General features: G+C 38.5%; 1 protein-coding gene across 1 annotated transcript in view; it reads left to right on the top strand.

Annotated features, from left to right (window-relative positions):
* The first annotated feature begins 1,666 nt into the window (after nucleotides 1-1,666).
* Nucleotides 1,667-27,584, top strand: part of LOC139465712 (uncharacterized) — a 154,746-nt gene continuing 128,828 nt past the window's right edge. Inside the window, exons 1-5 of the mRNA XM_071247531.1 lie at nucleotides 1,667-1,778; nucleotides 19,313-19,406; nucleotides 24,845-24,932; nucleotides 25,747-25,978; nucleotides 27,306-27,449. Of these exons, the coding sequence (XP_071103632.1) occupies nucleotides 1,667-1,778; nucleotides 19,313-19,406; nucleotides 24,845-24,932; nucleotides 25,747-25,978; nucleotides 27,306-27,449 (670 nt within the window). The remainder of the gene's footprint in view (nucleotides 1,779-19,312; nucleotides 19,407-24,844; nucleotides 24,933-25,746; nucleotides 25,979-27,305; nucleotides 27,450-27,584) is intronic.

The raw sequence follows: 27,584 nt of genomic DNA, 5'->3' as shown, positions 1-27,584 counted from the left end.
CACGTTAACACGCAGGCACCTTGTATAACGAAACATTTCCGGGGAACAACAAATTCAATATCTATTCTTCGGATCTTTTTCTCAAAATGAGGATAAAGGTAGCAATTTAGGTCAAAATAAAAAGAAATTGAAAAATTTACTGCTTTTAAGGGCAGAAACATTTCTGTATATTCTCTTCCCATACGTTATAATGTCATGAACAAAGTTTTTGTATTACCGACGTTAATATCTTTTTTTCTCCTCCTGAGTCTTAAGAGACGTCAGTCGCTTTTTGGAAAGGTGTTTTTCATATATTTAGGTACAGAAGTGTAATAATCTGTTCATGATCAGAAAACTACCATCTAACATTTTTTTAAAAAGCGTGAGGAAGTACAAATAAGTATTTTGTGACCTATTTTGTTTCTGAATCGTAGTTTTTGTGACGTATATTGTGCTATATTGCTGCAATATAGCATTGTTATATAACCATACAGCACGGCCATAACACACACAGTACAGCCTTCTCCTAGTCATTAGTTATACAGGTTTAGTTGTTGTTAGGAAAGACAAATACTCCTTGTGTCGAGCATATGTCAACACGACACAGAAATACCACGACACTAGGGGATATTCAATGACAGATATAAACAACAGACATGTCACGCATGACATATCCACGACTCAGATACTGATTTGTCGCGCCGAATATGCACAATCACGGTGAAATATCCCTGTTACTTAAAACCATACAGTATACAAGTCTATGTTTGAAAGGAGACCCAGTTTGCTCGCCGACTGAATCTAACTGCACCCAAATATTTGAGTTGGATTAGCTCTCACGCATGGACTACTGTTTGTTATGTAATAAAATATCAGTGATTACTGTTTATAAAATAATTAGTTTGATATTGAGCAGTACGTCAATACTAGAAATATGAAATATAAAATGGGTAATTTGATATAAATATAAGAGTATTGTACATCATTTTGAAAATTGATATTTATCGGATTTTTTAAATATAACCTAGGCTTCCAACATACGTGAACTGAACCACAGTCAACTTTCATTATAGACTAGGGTTGGTTATGTAATACCAAATCATATACATACACATACGATATCAATACTTATACAAGCCAACTTCCAGGAAGGAAACGGACCAACCTCTTAGTTGAATGTGTTGCTAAATTTGTGTGTCGTTGATTGGCCTATTGTTGTGAAATTGTATTGTCAGACTATCGAAATCTCTATCAGACAACAGCATAAAGCCACGCGCACACCCCTCGGCGTCAAGTTACGCCGCGCTGAGCTGTATACTAGTTATTCACCGACCCAAACTGGTACACAGCACTCTTATTGTATACACGTAGCTAAGCAACGAACTTAATTCCCCTTACCAGCCACTAAATATTCATTATTATGGTCACGTGACTCGTGTTATCGCAGACGTCGTGTCACATGCAAGGCGGGGATATTCAATGTAGATACAAGGCGACAACATGACGGACGGGAAGAAATAACTATGTGATAATATATTTCGTAACGAGGATCCATTTTCGTAGAAGTAGTGTGCCGTCATTCATAAAGGATTTTTTTCGATTTCGCGGAAACAAGACAAGTGTTATTTTTCAGCGTTGCCAGTTGAACTTGAAGGCTGGACCTTCACAATTTTCGTGGGCACTATACATGTATATTTCTACAGGCAAGCTGGACTCGCCTCGTGGAGACGTATTGATGCGACTTTGGAGGATTTTATTTGTGTTGTTAGTGTGCCGGACACACTACCATTTTGTTGAAGGTGAGTTGCTCTGGTACCCCGTCAGCCTGTCACGGGCTTTCAATCAATGTGCGTTTTATCCGTGCAGTTTGTAACCACACGTTATTTAAATGCGAGACCCTTCACAACTGTTGAATCCATCGTTTATAGGCACATGTAATTCTTTTGTTTCTTTCACAGTCTTTTTACATTTTACGAGGTTGTATTTTTTGTATAAAATAGTTGACTAGTTTTTTTGTGTTCCAGCGAGCTTAAGCGATCATTACTAGTGGAATTAAAACGACAACGCTGTTAATATTTCATTATCTTATTAAATAACAATTTTATAACTATTTGATGCCATTAACAGTCACTTACCATAGATGCGAGTGTGGAATTTTTGAACAGTCGGGTAGCTAATTTGACGGTGTTAAGCTCCTTGGAGCCCCCTGGTATGTGTGTTTGCTCAAGCATGGATGTCCGAGTTCTATTCCCGTCATGGTATTTTGGTATTTCCATGGACAACAAAATGAGACACTGAATATGATTTTAAGCATAGTTTTGACAAATTGATTGGGTGAAATACATTGAAAAAAATCAAATAATAAATTACAAGATAATTAATATTTGTCAGTATGCATTGGCCATAAGGAATGAAAAGGAATAAGAAAATGTTCATAGGATCACAATTTCTGTGCACTTTTTGGGGGAGGTCATGGCAGTATTATATATTATCATGTCATTTCACTGTTAAAGAAATAGTCAAAACCTGGATAACTAAGGGGAAAATTATGGTAATACTGTTGAAATTATTATGAGTGTCAGTTTCACTGTTCTGTAACAATGGTCACGTTAAGTATGTGATGAAGCTGAATATCATTGTTTGACAAAATATGGCTTGACAAGGACACATTCTGGATTCAAACCCACAAGTAATGAATCCAAATTGCTGGTACCTGCACCAATGGGCCACCTGCACCACCAGTAGACACACCACTTTGAGATGAGATTATGGCTCAGTTTTAAACAACCGCAGATTCTCAACGCAAGACCTGGCATTCTTCAACAACCATTTATATTGGAGAGGTTATGGGGCATTTATGATCATTCAAGATATGTTTGCTGAGAATTATGATACAGTTACAGTCAATACAACATGTACAATGAACTTGACATCCATTTGTCCACGTAGCTACAAAAATACAGCCATTGGGCATGTTAGGTACAAAGTATCCTCATCTGAGTTCAGTGTTAACCATAAAAGAAACTTTGAAGTCAACAAACTAATATTACTTATCCAGTTTTTGAAATTCCCAGTGTTGGAGTTCCAACAGTTAGAATAAGTTCCCAATACTGAAGGGCACACCTCGAAATCATATTCCTTATAAAAAATAGATTGTGGCATTTATTACATGAAACCCATGTTAACAGTACCTTTAAAAACCTAAACTGGACAAATTCAAAGAAAGATTTTATTCACAAAATGTGGATTCAGAAGTTGATAAGGATAATCAATGGAAATGATAAGGAAAGCAGCAAATGTCTCCTGAGTAACAGTTGCTAATCTAGCTACAAGATGCCTCAAAAGCCTTTCTTGATGTTGGCACATTTTATTTCAAAAGAGCATTGTTATGAATGCCACTTGAATTTTTGTTTTCTATCCCTGTATTCTGAGTATATTTTTTGCTTGTATTAAAGTCATGAATTTTACTTTGTTAATACATGATTTTCCATAGCATCTCAATACCCGTAACAAAATGTTGGTTTAGTGCTAGAGAGTGCCACTTGATGCATTTCATCTATTGTGCTCATTACATGAAAGTAATTATTTCCTCATATCCACATGGATACAACAGACCCGTGAAGATCTGGGGTAGAATAGGTCTTCAGCAACCCATGCCTATCGTAAGAGGCGACTAACGGGATCAGGTGGTCATGATTGCTGACTTGGTTGATGCATGTCATCAATCCCAATTGTGTAGATCAATGCTCATGATATCTATCACTGGATTGTCTGGTCCAGACTTGATTATTTGCAGACCGCCATCATATAACTGGAATATTGCTGAGTGCAGCGTTAAACCACAAACAAACAAAACATGGATACAACATGTTCCCTTTTACACACACTTGTTTATAAAAGCTATGTAAAACAACCCGAACACACCTACTAGGTACGTCTTGAGTAGAACCCAGGTACCCACTGGACTGCCCGGATCCGTGGTTAGTCACATGATATATTGTTTAATGACAATAACAATATAACTCTGTGGTTACACTACAAGTCGCTAAATGCTGCATTTCTGTCTGACTATGCCTGCATTCCTTCTGACTTATATATGTTTGAGTATAGATCAAGCTTTTGTCTACTTCAGTGTATGCATGACCAGATCCTGTTATAAGATCGTGTTTGCCAGGGCTCCAGTAAAACAATTCCAAATCGCATATTTTGAACCCAACTCTTGAGATCTACAGCGGGTAGCCTGGTTGCGTTGGGTACCCAGGTAGTAACTTTCAACTGGTATGCCCCATTTTTTAGATACCCCAGTTGTTAGACAGTGAAGTAGTGATAGCTACACATCCCTTCCCTAACACCTACCTGGAAAAAAGAGGTTTTTCATCCTGTTTTTTTTCAGAACACAAGTCTATTGGTTTTCCATATGGGTTTGTTCATGTTACATATGTGAGGTCAGGCATAAGTAAAGTGCTTTTTTAACACTTCCAGCTATTTTGGTTTGTCCTAACTACATTGAATTACCATATTCGACATAATAAGCGCCCCGCTCTAATAAGCGCCCACGGCGGTATTTGCTAATATATTGGCTAGTTAACAATCCTAATTGGCACCCCTTCCGATTGATCAATGCTCACAAGACTTATTTATTCGCATACAATACGCACTCATGTGTTATATGCACCCTTAATTATGGGCAATTAAATTCTAGAAAAATATATGTCGTACATAAACATTTCAAGCTGTCAGCATAAACCACAAAATGTATCTTTCAACTGTGTTTTTCTAATAAGAGCCCCCTATTTTTAATTTCGAGAGCGCCCTGGGCGCTTATTATGTCGAATGCAGTAATATTGCCGTGGAGTTGGGATTGAAGAGTCGTTGGTTATGTCATCCTGTTGATGCAGGTATACTTCCCAACATATACTAGTATGGGGATACTGAGTAGGGCAGGGACGGGTGACTCGGGGCGGGTGGGTACTGAGGAGGACCCGGGTACCCACAGGACTACCCGTAATTTTTAAACTAGTAGTTTTGTGGTATGAGAAAGAAAGTGTGGGTGTACACTGACTTTGAAAAGTAGAAAAGCATTTTATTTATCTTGGGTTAGGTGACTTAACTGATCAGGTGGTCAGACTCAGTGATGTCATCGTACCCTGATAGCATGGATCGTTGCTCATGATATCAATCACAGGATTGTTCAGTCCAGATTGGATTCTTTACAGATTGTCATTGTATAACTGAAATATTGCGGACTATGGCATTAAACAACAAACAAAAACTAATATAATGCTGTACATTCACTGAATTTTCAACATTGTTGAGACCACCTCCGTTGTCTAGTGGTAGAGCATCCGTCTGGAGAGCGGAAGGTTCGGGGTTCAATCCCCAGCCGTGTCATACCAAAAGACGGTACTTATTGTTACCCTGTCTGGTGCTCGGCATTAAGGGGCTAATACAAGGACTGGTCGGCTCGGAGTCAGTATACTGTGTCTGAGTCGGGTATTCATGTTAAACTGCGGCATGGTATCTCAGTGGACTAGCACTATAAATCGGCATCAGTCCGGACTAGTAGAAGCAGCCACACTGCACGTCGCTGTGTTAGTGCAATAATCTTGGACGCGATGTTAAACCCAATTTCACCTCTCCTCACCTCAACATTGTTGAATGAAAAAATACCATGCAGGGAAATTCAACATTAAAGCAGGATAAGGATTGACAAATTGCATTAACCTCTTGTTTTTTTATTTCAGGACTTAAATCCAAAGAATAATCACAGAACTCTTGTTTGTTTGACCAACATAGCATAAATACATCATGTTTGAGTAGGTCAATAGACTTGTTTTAAAGTCAGCAAAGGGGATTTAATATTATTGTTTGTTCAAAATGGTGTAGTAAATTGATCAAAGGCTGACGTCACTGAAAGTATTTTCTGACTGAGATCTAACATAGTGGTCTGTTGACTACAAGATTTAACCAGTGGGACGAACTGTAATATCACCATCACTGTAAGATTTAGTAGTTGACATTGTTGACATTGTTGACATTGTTGACACAGACGGAGTAGAAAGTGGGCTGGTGGGCGTGTATTTGAGTAGTAAGAACGAGACAGTTAAATTAGGCAATGTTTGTTTTATCAATTGAACAAGACAACACGTCCCTTGGGCACGCCAGAAACCTATGATTGTGGGTTCGAATCCCGGTTCGCCCCAATTATGTTAATAGGTTTGTCAGCACCATACCCGTGCTAGTGGGTTTCACCGAAGTGGTAAACGTCTGAGACCTGCATCACTTCGGGCATTCCTCCCACATTAAGCTGACACGCCACGATATAACTGGAATACTGTTAAAAGCGGCATTAAACCCAACTCACTCACTCACTGAACAAGACAACAGTGTTATAAACGACCAACACAAACACAGTAATGATAAAAATTGGAAGTACCAGTAATGCCACATTATTTTTGTTGAATATGCCAAATAAAAAATACAACCTAAAATGTCACATTTGACATTTTTGGAATACCAACTGAATAAATTCTAGTAAATAAATGATATGATCTTATTAGTGGCCTAATAAAGAGAACAATTCCTCTGACATGAGTGAATTAGGGATTTATCCAGGATTCCAAACTACAGTAAACTACAGATAGAACGAACTGAAAGGGACCACTAATTTTAGTTCTTTATATTCATCGTTCGTTATACACTTTTCGACTGTCAAACATCATTTATCGAGTCATGTGACATGTTACTCGATAAATAACAAAAGTGTGCAGTGTACATGTACAATATAAATACACTTCAATCACTGTGTTATTATTGTTAATTGAGGGTGTAATTTGAGGACCAGGTGTCAGAACTTAAGAGTAAATCAACTGCCTTCAATTGTTTATTGACGCTTTGAACAGCAGTGCAGATGTTTTGATAGGCAGATTGGTGACACGTGAGGAGCTCAGCTCAGGTATTAACAGTTGGTTATACATTTATACACATTAGGGAAGAGGATTTATGGATGTCAACTTCTTTATCATGAGGAACACACTTTTGGAGTATATGCCTACTCTGTCATCAGGTGACATTTACCTGATGAAGGTGTAAGTATATACTCTGAAACGTTGTTCCTCATAATAAAGAAGTTGACATCCATAAATCCTTTTCCTTATGCGGGGCGGTCGGGTAGCCTAGTGGTTAAAGCATTCGCTCGTCACGCTGAAGACCAGAGTTCGATTCCCGACATGGGTACAATGTGTGAAGCCCATTTCTGGTGTCCCCCGCCGTGATATTGCTGGAATATTGCTAAAAGCGGCGTAAAACCAAACTCATTCACTCAGTCTTCCTTATGCATATCACCTCTAAATGCCTTTCAAAGACTTCACTTAAACATTATCGTTGACAGAGCACACACAGGACCACAAGGTGAGTTCGCTATATCCGTTATTTCGTTATGAGCGTGTTTGTTATATCCATCAACTATATGTGATAAAATATATGGCAAATGGCCGGGACGATAAATAAGTTTGTTATAAGCGTGTTCATTATAAACATAGTTTACTATATACAGTGTGTCCTTGGCAGGCAAATTGGGAACATATCTGATATTTTGTTCAAAGGTATTTTAACATTGCATTCAATGCATTAGTGTAAAATGAAGGATTAATGCCCTTCTCACTTCGCTGTGTATTGGTCCTGTTTTTTGTGAAATGCAAGTCACTCCAGAGAGTATCACAATTGTTAAAACTTTATTGACACGAATTGAGAAATTGTTCATTCCCATTGAGGGAGTTTTGCTGCATTTGCTGCTGACTTGAGACCAACGACCTCCGAGCAGGCCCAGATATATCCCTCAATACTTGTTATCACAAAGATAGTCAGTATCCTGGACTTCCAAAACACTTTGGTTTGTCCCCCTAAACAAGCAGAGCCACATAATGTCACAAGATAAATAATTTAAAGATAAACATGTCTTGATATATGTTTTGTCTTTAAATAAAATATTGTGACAACCCTAAGCTTAAAGAGACAGGACTTAGACTGTTCTGAATCTGTTTGTAAACTATAAGTAGACTTCTCATGTGACAGGACTTTTCCTGTTGTAAACAAACGCCCTTACTCTGAAATAAGAACAGACAGGCCTAATGCAAGCCATTTGGTTCGCTTTACCTATTGGTTTGCATTATTATATAGCTATGCTACTACAACTGCAACAGTGAGGTGGCATGACAATATAGCTTTATATATATGCTCTCCGTATACGCGGTGACAAGGAAGTGGAGGATAAATGTGTTACTGCAAATAGCTTTTCACCTTTTGGGATATTTTCTCAATGGAAGTTAAACATTTCATGGCGTATGTTTATCTAAATGTGTAGACTCATCCAAAATGAAACATAAAAAACACATGAATGAGTTGGTTAGGATGTGATGATGTGACAGAGGTACTAGGCTGGCTGTAAAGAACCCTGGGTAGGAGAGTGATTGCCTTCATACGACCGAGGCATACTTATATTGTAATCTAGCTTTGATAAACTCTGCCTTCTAATCTAATAAAGCTGGCAATCAGTATTTTGTAACTCATTCTTAAAAAAACCCACAATCTTTCTCTTGAATTTGCCCCATTAAAAAACAAGACTGAAGCCAGTTTACTCTGCACAGTGCTTGCATTGTCGGCTTGACTTTGCAGTGCTCTATTATTATTTTTTTGATAATTGAATTGGGCATGTGACATCCCACTCGGAAATCATTCATGCATGTTCTAAAAATACACGAAACTGTCCATGTCCTGTCCCTTTTAATTTGATTAAAACCTTTTTATGTAATTATTATAAATGAATGATCTGTGATGTATTCTGTCATTTTAGTTTCTTGAAACTATTTACTTTTATCTGCAGACTACAAATATTCAAGTATTGGACAGTCTAAAAAACATGTGAGAACATGCGAGTCTAGCATTATGTTATATTGCTCCACTGCTCCACTCATAGTTCATTGCTAAGTGTCTTTCTTATTTAATAGCTTTTCAGCATTTTCACACTGTTATAAATCTTCCTCTTTGAAAACAGGTCATGAAATACAACATTGTTTTGACCAAGATGTGTGTGATCCTTATTGACATTCCCTTTAACAAAGAGTTCACACATAATGCTACAATGTGTTTGACTGTACAACACTGTACTGTATAGACTGTACCCCCTTATACACCAGTCAGTGAGTAACATTATCCACCACCCCTGATATATCATGTTTATACAATATAGATCTGACATAATACACTGTATGGATACTTCATTTCTATCAGCCCCTTACAATGTACATGTGTACATTTCCTTCTTGTAAGAATGTATACCATGTCAGATTGACGGAGTCAAATACGGTACTGGGTATAACCAGTTGTCATGAATGATGTTAATTCCATTCATATGAGAATGATCATAAATACGACATGTTTAATGGATAGGGATCATAAAGTGCGGGCACCTATTGTGGAATATATGAAGTGTTATGAACCTCTGACAATAGGGAATGCTAACATGGGCGTATTCTAAGTGGTTCTGAGATTTGATACATTGTATAAGCAGTGACCTTTGATGTGTGTGGTATTAACTATGGTGCATTGTTTGTGTTTGGAATGGAGGGTGACTGTTCAACTGTTCTGCTTCTGTGGAGTAAACAGGTGTCGCTGAGGAACTTGAGTAAACACACACATAAAAAAGGCATGTCATTGTTTCCTTATACACGTATCTCTGTTGGGCTTAGTGAATAACTTTTCTCTAAACATGTATATGTTAACTGTCATTATTGGTGGTATTTAATTTCTGTACAAGTACGCAATAATGGATGTCCATGCACTAAAGAATGTGTATACTTGATAACATGTCGGTCTCTGTGGACAATAACAAGAGAACAAGTAACTTGGTTCATTTTTCCTTTTTGACCATTTGATAATGGCTTCACCATTCAGGGAACAAAAGTTCATGGGTCTAAGACCTGCATTGCTTGAGGCATCGGCTGACACACCTTGATATGACTGAAATAGTTCAAAGCCGCACTACACACTCAATGCCCAACTTAAATTATAAGTAAGGACAGACTAATATTCTTTTTTGTATTACGGAAGCTTTGGACCAGTTTGGCTGGCTGGAGGGGGGGGAATCATGCCAGGTCTTTTTTTTATTATTGTATGATGGATGGGGCCAAATTGGGTGGATGGAGAACAACAAAAACGTCCTTGGTCAACATTTTCAGACTTCATGATTACTCATTTCAGCTAATAGTAGACGGCTGTTCTGTGACTGTTACACGAAAATAATTTATGGACCTTGTGCAAAACTGTATGAGAAACAATAACAAAATTACAAACAGCACAATCTGGCCTTGACTAGACGGCATTTTCGGTGATGCACAAATATGCATTCTCCATTAATCAGCAAGAAGTGATTAATTTTCACTGACAGAGATGCAGAAGTCATCCGTTGAAATCTGCTGATGGCAAGTAACATTTGCGGAAAAGTTTCTTAGATATTTTAGTGTTGGCGTAAATTTTTTAAGAAACACACCTTGGTTTTCCTTTAAAAAAGTTGTTCAAAATCTGGAAAAAATATCAGTTCAGCAGATTCATAACACAAGCTCAAAAATTGTCCTATGTATTGTATTAAAGAAAACAGGTGATAACCACTGTAACATGATTTCACCTCTGAACATCCATTGATCAGTCAGATCTCTCACCCTCCATGTTAAAGGGACAGTACATCGACAGTACTGTGTGGTTTTAAATCATGCATGAATTAATTTCTGAGTGTGACGTCGCATGCCCAAATCAATTCTCAAACAAAACAATAGAGTTCCGCACAGCAAAGCCGACAATGCAAGTGCTGTGCAGAGTAAACTAGCTCAAGTCATGTTTTTATTAGAAGCAAATTGAAGAGAGAGCTGGTGATTTTTTCTTAAGGATGAGTTACAAAATACTGTCATCGATCCAAATTGCGTGGATCGATGCTCATAATATCAATCACTGGATTGTCTGGTCCAGACTTGATTATTCATAGGCCGCAGTCATATAGCTGGAATATTGCTGAGTGTGGCGTAAAATAAAAAACCAAACCAAAAATACTAATTGCCAGCTTGATTAGATTGGAAGCCAGTGTTTATCAAAGCATAGATTACAATATAAATATGCCTTGGTCGAATGAAGTCAATCACTCTTGAGTTCTTTGGTTTCAGCCAGGTTCTTTACCATATGTAAAGCGCATCAAAAAGCTTGCCTTTAGGCCCGTCCATTCTTTGTTAAGAATAAAGGTGTTTGTTTACAAACAAAGCTTCAGAAACCCTTTAACCATCATGTTTTTGAGACACTACATTTGCAGTAGACTGCCGCCATGATGTAGTGGATAGTGTGTCTGACCGGAGACTGGGAGATCTGTGGTTCGATCCCCGGGCCACGTCAAACCAGAAGACATAAAAATATGGCTCGTTTTTTTTACCGTCTGGCCCTCAGCATTAGGGGATAAGATGAGGACTGACTGGATCGGACTCAGTACACTGTGTCTGAGTGAGGTATTCATGTTGAACTGTGGCATGGTATCTCTGCATTCTCGTTTGGCTTGCTCTATAAAACTGTCATAAGTCCAGACTAATGTAACCTTAGGTTCCGGGTACTTTACCCTTCTACCTATGGTCACTTCTACTTATCAACTACTCCTTGGTTCTAGGGATGATGTAGCTCTCTCAAAATCACAGATGTATGCATGTATGTCGCTCTATGAGTGAAATAATTTTAAATGCGACAATAAGCCCCATTGGACTTCACCACCTCACACATTTTCAATGACTTTATTGTTGTCTGTTATTGTTCAGCCTGGAAGAATTCCTATGTTTAGTTCTTCTTCGCAGAATAACCACAAAAGATGACAACTGGCCATGAATTCCACCTTGGATAGCCATGCTCATGGGAGTACTAGGCTAATTACAGTACATGTACTAGTACATACATATAAGGATTGATAGGTGCCAACATGCTTCTCCACAGTGGCGTAGACATCATTGTCTCTTGGTGCTTGTTTTGTTTATTTGCTTGAGTGGACGTGAAGGAATAAGTTGCTCATGTGTTGTATTAATTCTGGTTTGACAGAGGCAGTGTATTTTTACATCTGTCTTTGTGTATTGTGTAGAATCTTGCTCATCGATCAGCTGAGTCATATCATATCATCATTACTCAGAACAAAGAGGAGCCCAATGTCCTTCATGTGGAACAAACTAAATCACAATTGTCTTCTGTTTTCTTAAGCATGTTAACATGGTGCTAATTAATATTAAAGTTACTTTTAATTGGCACTTATATGTGGTAATGGTATTTATGCATTGCATTGTATTGTATGGTTGTTTCTAAATGTTGGAGGGATGATCTCAAGTTTGAAACAAATGAGGAACCTTTAAATAAAGTCTTAATTGTCATGTTTATAACACCTTTTGAAATGTTAACATTATGTCTTTCTTAAAGTGACTCTTTTAGAGCTGTTTGGTCTTATATTTATGTACAATTATACTTGAGTTTCAAAGCTGATATATCATAATGAAATGCAGACACCATAATGTGTAAGCAAGACAGCTGCTGTTACACATAATGTTTTTTAACATGTGATTACCTTGGACGGATAACTGGAATGTTTGGGCTCATGTGGTATTGGTCAATATAGATCTGCTGTAATGCAGTTTGTTCATTTGATAATGTTGAAGGATGTGATGGAATTAACTTTGCCAGATAGTGAATTGGGACAGTGTCCCCACAGCCACACTAAAATAGAAGGTATCCCCGAAGCACTCCCTAACATGGTGAGGAAGACAGAGGAAGGACATTTATAGTCTGTCTCACAGTCCCAGAACCATATCATTTTTCCTTCCAACCAGCCCTTCCTGTAATGCAAAAGCCCTAAATGAAGCGGGTCTAGATTTTCCTAAGGTTCGGAATCTCCAATCTCACTGGGACTTTTTTTTAAATTTAAATGGACATATTTCTTTATTGCTGCTGACAATATGGTGAAGCCATATGCATGCACTCTTCTGTTGAAAAAAATGTAAAAATGTCAAGAAATTGTTCTCACGGAGTCGTGGAAAGAAATGTATGAGAAACAATCAATGCAAGAAGTGTTTGCTAAGGGGTTAAGCGTCCAAGGGGCAGTCAGGTAGTCTAGGGGTTAAAGCGTTCGCTCGTCACGCCGAAGACCAGGGTTCGATTCCCGACATGGGTACAATGTGTGAAGCCCATTTCTGGGATCCACCACCATGATATTGCTGGAATATTGCTAAAAGTGGCGTAAAATCATACTCACTCACTCAGTAAAGTATCCACATGACGTACAATCGGTTAGATATACCTCGTGGTACCATGTATATTTTTCACATAGTGTAGTGGTATGTAAATCAGATCTGTGTTTTGGCACAGTTTCATAATTAACATGTAACCTTGCTGCAGTCTGCTGCCTAGCTGTGCTGTGTACGTAGCAATAGTCCCACAATGAATCTGAGACAATGCACGAACCAGGAAGAAATTCAATGAATAATGTGGACATTGGTGTTACATGAAGCATGATTCAGCTCTCCCTGAATAGTTAATAGTGAATGATGCTCTCGTCACACCTGGATGACCACATTCAGATTTCATTTGACTTCCTCATCAGTAGCTTTGCAGCAACAATCTTGGAGCCATTGCTTTTTAGAATGATTCAAGAAACGCTATGATGCTTATTTAGTTGAAACGCCAGAACTCAGTATTCAATATCTTACATGCAACAACAGAGCTAGCACCTCGGTTTGAGGTGTTTTGTAATATACTGCTCAAAATATGTGAAGGAAAACCTTATTCTTTCATATTACTATAGTTAATCTGTCATGCCGTGAAATATTAACTATAGTAATATGAATGTCATGTTATTTGAAGGAATAAGTTGGTCATGTGTTATATTAATTCTGGTTGGACAGAAGCAGTGTATTTTTACATCTATCTTGGTACATTGCTTAGAATCTTGCTTATCAATCAGCTGAGTCACCATCATATCATCATGTCCTTGATGTATGTGTTCTTTAACTTCTTTTGAGTAGTATATATGCTATATATTATGATAGGGATATTTCGATCTTTCCATGATACACAAAATCGATTCTCATACGTCAATTTTTGTTTGTGCCTATCAAGAGTTGAGTAGTATATGTATTTAAGTTTGTTGGTATTGTTATTGGTGTGGTTGGGTGGCCGAGGGATTAAGTGCTTGCTTATCACCTTGAAGACCTCAGTTTAATTTCACACAATGTGCAAAGCCTATTCTTTGTGTCCCTTGCCATGGTATCAGCATACAATGTGACGAAGAACTGAGAATTTTGTTTCAAGGCCATGTTGTTACCATATGGTTACATAACTAGGTAATAAACATGTGTAACACAAGGGTTGTTGATGACTAAATGGAGAGGTATTGTGGATTAAGTCATTCAAGTCTTATCAAGGAGGATATTTAGTCCAATAATCCTAGAGACTAAGTAAGAACAATGAAGAACAAGCTGTTCACATAGTTAATCCTCAATGTATTAGCAATTGACTTGAACATAGTGAAACGAGCTGACATTTTATGACCAACCCAACATGTACCATTTGTAATAAGTAGTCCGAAACTAACGAACATAATTCTCTCATGTGTTTATCCATGTTCTACCATAAACACTGCAAAACCGCTACAAACTCTTGACATAAAATGTAAACACACAAATCTAGTTTGAAAATGAGACACTTATGTCTTGTATGTGATCACTGCACCTATATGTCGTGTATAATGGAACATATTCTTTTTATTTTGACTTCTAAGAGACTTTTTTGTTGTATTCAGTAATTTAGCAACATGAACCGTGGTAATAGGATTCTAGAAGTAGAATAAATGTGTTATTCTTTAATCTACCATGAGTTTTCAAAATACTTGGTCGTGATTGGTCAGTCAGAAGTTTCAAATCAGAATGACATGCCTCTCCTAAGCAATTATACTTTACTGCCACATATGAATTTAAAAACTGTTAATAGCTGTAGCATAAGTAACTTTCCATAAATATTTACTTCTCCAAAATTTGTTTAAATTCAGTTCACTTCCAATTTACACCATCAAAGACATTTTATTATCCAAGACTGATGGAAGGTAATAAGTTATGCTCCAGTAGCATGTGAGTACTGAATTGTGCAATATTCTGCACTGAATACCTTATGCTGTTGTGATTTAAGGGTGACACAACTTGTCCACCGCGTGAAGTGAAACTGACAGCATGATTAAAACTATTGATGATGACAGTCTACGTTAATAATTGCTTGGTAAATTATTAACCTACCTGATGATTTGGTAATTAACAATACTTCCAAGGAACCAGACATTTCTTTTTCAAGTTTCCTGGGATTTCCTTTCCGAATTAATGCTGAATAATTTGGTTCGTCTTATTTACAAGACATGCAAAATATTTTTACTGGCAATGAGAAATGGAACATTTTGCATATATAATTCATGATGGAGCCTTTCTTTCCAGAAAGTGCCCAGTTGTCCAGGGCTACTTTCTATCTGGCTAGTGAAATAAAACAAGGTAGCCCTTTATCCTAGCTTAATTTTCTTGAAGTGAACTACGTGTATAATATTATTCTGTTGTCAAACATGAAAGTTCAAAAGGGGAAAGGAATTTTGTGCCTGAGTGGTCAATTGTTTCTACCTGGCTTTAACTTTGACTGCCTGATCTAAATGAAGGATGTGTGCGTTCTTGAACCTGACAGATGCCAAGAATCGAATATGATTCTGATTCATTTTTATTTGTACAAAAGAAAACCCACACAACACAAATATCACTTCGATGGCAATCCATTTTGGGTCAAGATACCATGGAGTTCAGAGTGAGTGAGTATGGTTTTACGCCGCTTTTCGAGCAAAATCATGGCGGGGGTCAGAAATGGGCTTCACACAATGTACAATGTACAATGTCGGGATACGAACCCGGATCTTCTGCATGACTAGCAAATGCTTTAACATCTAGGCTACCCGACCACCACCCCCATGGAGTTCAGAAATGACAGGGCATATAAAATATGGTGTTGGCTAAATGGTCCAAATTCAGCATATTCAGAACTGGTTGCTTTAGCTTGTTTTTAATATATTGAAATCTCAAATGCTTGTCTGAATTCTTCACTCATAAGGTCATAACACTGACGCCATGTGACATTTTGGGGTCCTGATCTTTGTGGCAGTGTGTGAGAAACTGGAGGCAATAGTTTGTGATTCTCCTGCAGCTCTGGTTTCATGTTATGTGTTTAACATTGTTTAAGGATATGAAAAGAGTTGTCACAAATACAGTTAACTACGGTTATAACGAACTCAAAGGGACTACTTATTTTAGTTCATTATAACCGTAAATCGTTATGAGCATATATACAGCATAACTACAGCATATAGTCGGGACTAAAAGTTAGTTCGTTATATCCGTTAGTTCGTTATAAGCGTGTTCGTTATAACCGTAGTTTACTGTAGTGTTTCATCGTACATACACCAATTACCAGTAATCTACAATCATGTGCAGCCACATTCTCAGTTGCTTTGTACGCTTGCTATGTTTATGAATTCCTGCTCAGGCTTGAACTTACTTAGAGCTGTCATATTTTGATTTTTTAATTTGAAATATAGGTTGCACAAAGTACAACGACAGTAAGATTATTGACAGATTGTGTAACAAATCTCCTGACAGACGGCTCTCAGTATCTAAGTTAATATTGAAATAGCTCTCACACCACTTGGTGAGATACGTTAGACCTTTAGTCTGATCACGTAATCTTGTACACACATTTCTTGACAGATGAATTTCAGGTAGGATTGCTGTGCTTATTCTGGTACAGGGTTATCTAGGATTCTCAGCTTAGGACCCTTGGCTGGCAAAATAGAAAAATAGTAATTTTGTTTAAAATTGGGATATTTTTCCAAAGGTCTAATATAATTAGTTCATAGGTATGTTATTGTTGTATTTTAACATCTTTCAATACAGTAATGTTTTATTAACCATTAAAGTCTCATCCTCTGTATTGGCCCTGTTAATAGTGAAGTACAAGTCACATAACCAAGCCATCATGTTAGTTATGACTATTTTTACAAGGCTAAGGATTTTTTTGTTGTAGTTTTACTGACATTTGCTGCAGACTTTGGGGTTGAATATTGTCCTATGAACAGGATTAGATAAATCCCTTTATCTGATAATGACTAATATCCTGGACAAATATTATTGAATGCGCCTGTTGGTGTTCATTTTAGGAGGCAGTAGTGCCCTTTGTACCCTTCTCAACACTATCAGTATAAAAAGCTAGGCACACCTCTAGTCCTTCTCCGCTGTAGACCTCTGGTTTGTCTGCTTCAGATTCAACCTTTTACAGGTTGCTTTGATGAAGCTGTTGTATTGTCAGGGATTGCAGGGACTTATCTAGACCTGCTCTGAGGTCGATATTTGGCCCTAAGTCTGGAGCATCATTGTGGTATTAGGTTAATTAATACCTATTAATACCTGTTAATAAGGACAGTGAAAAAGAAAAAAGTTTCACACAAACTCAATATTCAGAATTGGTTGATGAATACACTTCAGAAGGATATCTCAGTGGGTGTGTATATCTCATCTGCTCAGAGGGAAAGGTTGGTGGTTAGGTCACTGAAACTGCAGCATGGTATCTCAGCGGTCTAGTGTGTATAGCGCATCTGCCCAGAGAGGGGAAGGTTGGTGGTTAGATCACTGAAACTGCAGCATAGTATCTCAGTGGTCTAGTGTGTATGGCGCATCTGCCCAGAGAGAGGAAGGTTGGTGGTTAGATCACTGAAACTGCAGCATGGTATCTCAGCGGTCTAGTGTGTATGGCGCATCTGCTCAGAGGGAAAGGTTGGTGGTTAGGTCACTGAAACTGCAGCATAGTATCTCAGTGGTCTAGTGTGTATAGCGCATCTGCCCAGAAAGGGGAAGGTTGGTGGTTAGATCACTGAAGCTTGGGATCTCAGTGGGCAGGTTGGTGGTTTGGTGAAAAGAAATGAGGTTTAACTGATCTAAGTTCACTTGACGTGTATCAGTTAATATTGACTTAAGATATTGACTCTCTGTGTATTTGTGTCATGGAAGTCACTGACACTCATTTCCTGTTAAATCCAGTCGCTCATGAGCCAACATGGTAACGTCCGCTGTTTTTACAGAGCAGTATAGAACTTCATGAAAAGAAAACCTGTAATAAATCGAGCAGGAACTTATCTCCTCATATCAGGTATAATACATATCAGCACAAAATACCTCACATTAGTTTAACAAGTAATAGACACGTGAGGACGATGTAAGATGGTGTTAAAATGTATTGACAAGCACTGAATGATCAGGTCTGGTCCTACAAATAAAACATTATGGATTAAGTACAACTTGTTTAACTTGCCAAAAGATATGCTGCGTTTAGTATATGTTCTACGCATCAGGACATCCTGCCCTGGGTTCAATATTCTACTAGTCAGTAGCAGAAAGTGATTCAGTGACACAATCTGGGAAAGCAGATCCAGGATTCTGAATAAGGGTTGCACATGAAGTCAACAAAACCTGATATATTGTCTTGCCAGTGTGTATTATCATAAAGGAAACCACTCTTGACTGAATTTTAGGGGCAGGTAACACCAGTGACCAAATTGCCCATTTCTGCATGGTTACATTCTCTGTCTATTGCATGTTCAGATAATGTTTGGTACTTTATGAATACATATATTTAATCATGTAAGCATGTTAATATTTAATCATGTAAGCATGTTAAGAAACAATGTGTTTCAGTTTTTATTTTATATGCATCAACATGATCAGCAAGATCATATCTTTTTAGAGTCTGGCTTTGAACATGTTGATCCATTAACATGATTAATGGTTCCATGTCATATGTATGTCTCTGTTCCTCCATGTATAAGCTAATGACTACTTCCCTGGTATATGCCTGTGGCCCTTTTTCTCTATGTAATCCCATGACTAGTTCCCCATATATAAACCCATGATTTTATTTCCCTATTTGTAAGCCCATGGGTCCATTTCCCTTGTGTAATCCCATTGGCTCATTTTCCCATGTGTAAGCCAATGTCCTGTATAATTCATGTAAAAGCCCATGGCCCTATTCCCTATGTATATGCCCATGATGTATTTCATGAGGAAGAAAGCGAAGATCCACATGATCCAGGAAGTATCCAAATATTGTCAGCTACATTAGTATTGTAAGTGACATGTTTAGATCTTGACCTGTTAATGTTATGCTCCAATACTGTTTTCTCACCATGTCTTGTATGTTTCAGGAGCATGTGATTGTCCGACAGAATGTGCAGCCAGCTGTGCAGCAGGACAGTATTTCGACTCGGGAACATGTGTAACCTGTCCGCAGGGGTCGTAGTACGTACACTTTACTCTATTGCCACACTTTTACAATGTGTTACAGCTCCACACCTGTGAAGATCCGGGTAGAATAGGTCTTCAGCAACCCATGCTCGCCTAAAAGGTGACTATGCTTGTCGTAAGAGGCGACTAACGGGATCAGGTGATCAGGTTTGCTGACTTGGTTGATCATCGTATCCCAATTGTGTAGACTGATGCTCATGATATCAATCACTGGATTGTCTGGTCCAGACATGATTATTTACAGACTGCCATCATATAGCAGGAATATTGCTGAGTGCAGTATTAGACAACAAACAAAATGTACCAGCTCTAGCAATATCACGGTGTCGTAGCCTGATCAGTCAGGTCCTTGGCTGACAAAGAAGAGATACTAATGAACCTGTTTTCATCAGTACCTATTAGAAGTAGTTTCATTGCCAATCTCATTAAAATCAGATCATAGTTCCCGCTATCTATAAACAAAGATCTGAGGACAATAGGCATTACAGGTGTAAGGCAGCTGTGAATCGGGTCATTCTGATACAGGATAGGATAGAAATGTATGTTTTTTATAATGTGCTTCAGGCCACTCAAAGAATGTTGAGTTCTGTTCTATGGAATTTAAATGTGCCAACAAGAATACTTTTGATTCATCTTCAGACTCAGTGATTGTCATTTCACCTTGAGCTGGGTAATAAGCAGTTATGATTTAGAAAGTTTTCTGCCTTTTACTTCAGAAATAGAGTGGGAGTTGTTTATCGTACAATAAGACACTGCAGGGAGAATAAATCATGAGAGTGGTTTATTCTTCCTGCAGTGTCTTATTGTACGATAAACAACTACCACAAGTCGTATATTTCTTTTCACGCTTATGTGAGATTTCAACATTATATACAGCCTCGTTAGGATGTCAGTAAAAACTACACGCTTTAAAAATATTTGCCCGTATTTAGATAATCCCTGAATACATCGGACATGAGCAATGTCGGACAAGTCTGTGTTATGAACAGGGGGAGCTTGGTTTGGTATTTTACGGATATTCTCACAATTTTTAAGCAATTATTTGTACCTCTTCTCCTTATACGCATTGCCATATCTCGGCCACTTTTGAATGCAATCGTTGGCCATGGTGGTTTTTTTTGTGTTTTTTTGGCCCAGCTACGTCTATGGGGAACAACTCATCAATCACTTCTCTCTTAAAAATAACCACAATCAGTCTGCGGCATCATCAGGTTGTGAGTGCATGTTCGAATCTCATGTAATGACATCATGATAGAAAGAACAATGTTTTATTTTTAGATAGTAGCGGTCGGGTAGCGCAGTAGTTTAAGCGTTCTCTCATCACGCCGATTCCCGACATGGGTGCAATGTGTGAAGCCCATTTCTGGTGTTCCCTGCCGTGATATTGCTAAAAGCAGCATAAAACCATATTCACTCACTCACTCACTCACTCACTTATTCTGAAATAAACCAGGTTCTTCATTGTCATTTGCTACATATCACATAGCTATCTTATATTTCGAGATATATATCAACATATTCAGTTTCTGAATCCACAGGTTTAGTTCACAAATCATACTGGTTGTTAAGCATGTTAGTGTGTTCATTTCACGTTTGTCCAGATTTCTTTTGCAAAAGACATTTATGCTTGGCATAATACATATCATCACAGTTTTTAATGTTGTATATTGTTGTATAAAACATTTTAAACCCAGGACTGGTCTTTTATTGATGTTTTGTAATTTAAATCAGTTTTACAAATTGAATAGTTTGACCATATATTCGTAACATGCTTAACAATTTCTAGATTGTCTGCCTTCTGCCATTTACCAAGTTCAGGAAAGAACTAGGGTCAATAAATCCCCTGGACCATGAAACATTAGTGTAACACTAGAATACTGTATATACCGAGTTATTGTCCTGGAGAGGAGGTTTATTTACCAGCCCTTGGCACTGTCAATATGTGTAATTAGGTATCAGCTCAGAGGTCATGGAATAGAAATTTATGATCACCAAGAATGCTTCATTTGTTGTGAATAGGGGGCACAGGTGGCCAAATCATCTCAGGACGATGTCTTCGCTGTGCACTTGTGTCCCTTGCACATGCCAGAAACCTATGGTTGTGGGTTCAAATCCGATTTGCCTGGATTATTTCCAGGTTTGTCAGCACCATACCTTTGCTCGTGGATTTCACCAAAGTGGTAAACGTCTAGGACTTGCATCACTTCGGGGTTTCCTCCCAGGCTAAGCTGACATGCCGTGATATGACTGAAGTACTGTTCAAGCAGCGTCATACCCAACTCACTCACTCTATTGTAAATAGCATAAATATTGTTGATCAACACAAACTGTTTGGAAAGTCAGTTAATTGCTAAGCAATGCATTACATTGACATTGACACAACTATAATGGACAAGTTCAACCATTTTTAGCTGAGCTTGAAGCAGCTGTTTCATCGCAACTTGTCTTACCTTCGAAAAGTCATGAATGGGAGAATGTCTGTATCATGTTAATACAAAAGGCATCCATGTTCAAATTTCATATTGTTGACATACCGTATTCGACCCAATAAGCACCCAAGGCGCTTAAAATAAAGACAGAAGGGGTGGGCGCTTATTGGGACCAATTCAGTGTCAAATTGGTGTTTATTCATCGGTAAGCCTATCCATATTCTTCTGTTGCTGGAGGGCTAGAGATAAACTGTTACTTCCGTTTTACTGGTGAACATCTCCTCATTAACCGACTACAAAAGATTCTTGACCGTATGTAAAAGGCTTTGAAATTCTCACTTTGGAAATCAGTCTGTGTGTATCATCACAATTTCTTTGATAATATATCTAATTTGTTAAAAAGAGTAGCATTATGAGTTTGTCTGGTATAGATTGGGCATGTTTGCTGGTGAGGAAGCTCAAGCCTATTGTACAGGACACCCTGTCAGTCCTCCACCTGTTACAGCCCTGTTCGTGTGGAACTAGCAGATATGCTATGTGCAATGCTGTGATGTAAATGTATTCTCAAGGGTGGACTAAATCCATTGGTGCTGACCCAGATCTGCTATCCTGGAAGCAGTGTATTGACTTGTATTGACTGTTGTTACTTCAGAACTGATCTTCCTGTTACCCATCTCCCAATACCCTGTTAGAGCGGTCTATCAAGTTTTCGGTGCTATTTAGAGTATCATCTATTTTATACCTCCTTATAACCTATCTGAACAATCTATCAAGGTTTAACCTAAGACCTGATTCTCCAATGTTACCACAGTAACATATTCCAGTCAGGACCGCCTCCGTGGTTTAATAGTAGAGTGTCTGTTTGGAGAGCAGAAGGTCGACGGTTCGATCCAAAAAACTTTAAAAGATGACACTTTTTAGTAATGTTACCCTGTCTGGTGCATTAAGGGGCTAAAACAAGGACTGGTCGGCTGGGAGTCTGTGTACTGTCTGAGTGGGTATTAATGTTACACTGCAGCATGGTATTTCAATGGACTAGCTCTATAAAATCGGCATTAGTCCAGACTATTACAATTTGAATTCAACATTAAACCCCATTTCGCCTCACCTCACCCTATCGATTGGAGCAGTCTTGGTGTTATTTCAGAACTGATAATAGATTTTCCAATGGCTCCCCTCCAAGTCTCCTCAGATCACAAAACATATCATATTGATTTTGCCTGTCAACACTTAGTTAATGGACATATGCATGTCTTCATCCCTTAACAAGTCAATCCTACATTATGTCGCTGTATGTGTCTTTCCAGCCAGGTGGCAGACCTAATAAATCAACAGTGATTATGTGCCCATAAATCTTCAGTGTTAACTAAGTCTTTTTCTTTTTTATTTTACTTAATGGTGTTTTCTGGCTCTGTACATAATGTATACCGTATTCAACGTAATAAGCACCCAGGGTGCTCTCAAAATAAAAAAATTGGGGCTCTACAATATTGTTTGGTGAAAAAAACGGGTCAAAAGATAAATTTTGTGGTTTATGCTGACAGCCTGAAATGTTTATATACGACAGATATATTTTTCCAGAATTTAATTGCCCATAATTAAGGGTGCATATAACACATGAGTGCATATAATACGCGAATAAATAAGTCTTGTGTACATTGATCAATCGGAAGGGGTGATAATTGGGATTGTTGTTCACTTGCCAATATATGAGCAAATATCGCCGTGTGCGCTTATTAGAGGGGGACGCTTTTTACGTCGAATATGGTATGCAGGTTTAGCGACGGGAGCATGTCACTGGTGCAGTTAATGAGGCTTGGCCTTTTTGTTTTATTGTCTTGGTACTTGGTATATTTAGTTTAGTATGTATATTGTGACATAGAGGCGTATCTCAAGATTTCTTATTTCATTTGCAAAACATCACTGGCGAGTAGCAAGACGTTAACTTCATATCCATGATATGTTTGATTCATATAGCTCTGGTTATGAAGTACATTATTTTACACATATGTGTTCCACAAACATTACTTCGATTCTATTATGAAAAAAATAGAATGTCATTCCATATTGTTTGCTCTTTTCTCTAAAATTAATACTTTGATGAAAAGATCGTATCTTGTTTTACAGTTTTCAATCAGAACATTTTTTGTGGTTCTATTAAGATGTCCTTGGTTTTGGCTGCTAAAGCATCCAAAGTGGTATTTACCATAGAATAATTAGAGTTTCACGCTGTATGCAGCGTTTCCTTTTGTGTGGCCACTCTGTGTAACTGATCACTGTAACGACACGTTTGGACAGTTTGGCCTTCAGGCTAGGAAAGGGTCATGTCAGTTCTTTAAAAATTAATAGCAGGTGTCTTTGAACTCACTAGGTGCCACATTAGAACAACAAGTGCTTCTGTTGTCTTTCTGTCACGTTTCAAGTAGCCAAATTCTGTACTATGTATGTTGCGCAGAGAAATATAAACTATTACCTAAATTCGAATTCCCCCATAGTTGTATGCAGGGAACTAAACGTGACTCGATTGATATTGATGATTTAATTAATTCAGATCATAAATGCGGGGAACTAAACGTGAATCTCTTCTTAAAAGGATGAATAAATGTTAATGTGACAAAATTAACTAAACATAATTCTCAAAATCTATTGCTTTCAACTATTCAGTCAAGCTCTATTTTGCTAGCATTTTTGTGTCCTATAGCGACAGCATATCTTAACTAAGGTGTTCTACTACGTCCTATTTTGATGAGCTATAAAATCGAAATTGTTGAATGTAAGTCCTATCATGACGACATATCATGCCAACCTCACTTAACCCAAGTAAGTCCGATTTACCTCGTTTTTCATGTGCTCAGACAGCACGTGCCATGTCATACTTTCTTTCTTTTTTTCACAAAGCAAGTTGCGTTCCAGCTTTCTGTTCAAGCTTAGCATGTCTTCAAACCAATGCATTTGACCAGAACTACTTTTTTCCCCTTTACATGGTATCCTTCCACTTTCCAGCTGCCCAGCAGGGAGTAGTACGGCCAAGGGGTGTCCTGCTGGAACATTCAACGATGGCACAGGAAAGACAGCAGAAAGCGAATGTCAGGTACTGTGGAGGAGTTAACAAATCCCTCTGTCATCTTTTTGGTTTTGTTTTCTTTGGGATACAACACTTGTTTTTGACACCACTCCGAATGTGGAAGTAAGGCTAATATGGCTCAAAAGATGGTTTTATAAATGATAAAGGTAAAAAAAAAGGATAGTAAAAAATCATCTCCAGTTATGGACTGGCTCCTAGTTTTATAAAATCAACCTCTTTTCTCATCTTAGCCTCTTCCTGATGGAGTCCAAAACCTCCATGTTTAAGATGAGCATGAAAAGACCTTTGCCAGTCACATGAAAAGGGGGTGCACGGGTGGCCCAGTCGTCTAAGGCGCCGTGATTCGCTGTGTAGAGTTGCATCCCTTAGGCTCGCCAGAAACCTATGATTGTGGGTTTGAATCCCAGTTTGCCCCGATTATGTTTCTAGGTTTGTCAGCACCATACCCAAGCTTGTGGGTTTCACCGAAGTGGTAAACGTCTGAGACCTGCATCACTTCGGGCTTTCCTCCCACTTTAAGCTGACACGCCGTGATATAACTGTAATACTGTTAAAAGCGGCGTTAAACCCAACTCACTCACTCACTCACTCACTCACTCACTCACTCATGAACTCATGAACTCATGAAAAGGTCCCATAAACTTTCATACCAATTTTTCAATATGTAATTTCAAATTTTCCAGCATTGCCCAGTGGCCCCCAAACCTGTGCTTATCATTCCTCATCCAATTGGAACATTTCTCTCTTTCTCATGATTTACCTGTGCAGGTATGTTCATGCTGCTTTCTAACATTCCTCCCCTCTGCCCCTCCTCATGTAGGACTGTCCTCAAGGGAAGTACACAGACGTTGCTGGTTCAACAAGCTGCAAGTCCTGCCCTGCTGGAAAGTCCTGCCCCACCATCAAGACCTCAACCCCAGCAGACTGCGGCAATGGACAGTACTCACTAGGGGGCAGCACAGACTGCACACCGTGTCCAATCGGATCAAAGTGTGTTGCTAAAGACCAGGGCCCTGTTCCATGTGATGATGGCGACTATACATCATCAACAGGTTCGTCAAGTAAAATACTCAGCTTTAAGAAATATTCAAAAGATGACCCAAACAAGACTATTTTGCATCAAAGGGGAACATGTGCCAAGGAACTTAGTACTGGGTTGAGCTGTCACTTTCACTTCTCTGATTCCACTGGTCATTGGTTGGAATTAAGACTCACCGCCTACATGATCTAGTGGATAGAGCATCTGCCCAGAAAGTGGAAGGTTGTGGGTTTGATCCCTGGCCGTGTTAAACCAAAAGATGCTAAAAGATGGTACTTGTTGTTTCCCTGTCTGATGCCCGGCTTCAAACGGCTACAACAAGGACTGGTGGGCTCGGAGTCATTATACTGTATCTGAGTGGGGTATTCATGTTAAACTCTGCCATGATATCTCAGTGGGCTAGCCCTATAAAATAAGCATTAGCCTAGACTAGTACAAGCAGCCACACACATGTGCATACACGTTGCTATATATATCGTGCAATAATTTTGAACGTTATGTTCAACCCTATTTCACCTCACCTCACCTTGAATTTAGATTCCCCTCTGTTATGATATATACTTGGTTGTCAGGGTAGCCTTGTGGGCCTGGGTTTGATTCAGTAACAGCAGTAAACAAAAAACACTACTATGGAATCCATAGTCTTCTGTTTAACTTCATGACAAATGTTTTTTTATTAATCTAATTTTAAGTTGATACAGTGAACCTTCGCACTCTGAAGTCAAGAAATCTAACAATTAATCATAGCATTCATTTGAAAATCTTCTTCAAAACTTCATCACCTTATGACCTTTTGTCCCTAAGTCCCTAAGTATTTGGCTCAATGGGCCCCCGAGACACAGCTAGAACCATGTATCAGTGTTGCATACCAGACTTTAATTCAACATCATGGAGAGAATTCCACCGAGTTGGATTTAGAATAAACTACTTTTGAAAGTGGTTTCACATGCATGAGTTTGTGTAATGAAGTAAGACATTTGATGTGAATATTACATATAATTATGTTTTTAGTGATGTAATACCATAATTATCACAATGATTATCAGGGGCGGTCGGGTAGCCTAGTGGTTAAAGCGTTCGCTCGTCACGCCGATGCCCCGGGTTCGATTCCCGACATGGGTACAATGTGTGAAGCCCATTTCTGGTGTCTCCCGCCGTGATATTGCTGGAATATTGCTAAAAGCGGCGTAAAACCATACTCACTCACTCACTCACAATGATTATCAAGTGGAATTGCATGATTGTTCACAGTGAGTGAGTAAGAAATAAAATGTTTTTCTCATCCCATCATGTGCTCTTGATCTGATGTCACTCATGAAATGGGATGTGTCTTGTTTCAGGTCAGACTTCGTGTCAGAAGTGCCCCGCAGGAAAGGAGTGCCCCAGTCGGGGGGCACCTGTTTCATGCACGGCAGGATTTTACAGTGCAAATGGTGAGGGGGCATGTCATCCATGTGCCCCTGGGGAGTACGCAGCCTCAGCAGGTCAGTCAATCTTCCATCTTGTTGCATATTCCTGTCATTTTCTTATTTCTGTTGAATAACTTGATAGACAAAATGGAAATAATCAACAGAATTGGTACATGATGTTGTAAAATCCAAATGCTGTGAAACTTAGTC

The sequence above is a fragment of the Haliotis cracherodii genome, unplaced genomic scaffold, assembly GCF_022045235.1.
Source record: "Haliotis cracherodii isolate W230 unplaced genomic scaffold, xgHalCrac1.p SCAF_18, whole genome shotgun sequence".
In the NCBI taxonomy this organism is placed as follows: domain Eukaryota; kingdom Metazoa; phylum Mollusca; class Gastropoda; order Lepetellida; family Haliotidae; genus Haliotis; species Haliotis cracherodii.
Note: the sequence above shows the minus strand (reverse complement) of the source record. Positions and strands in the feature narration are given on the sequence as shown.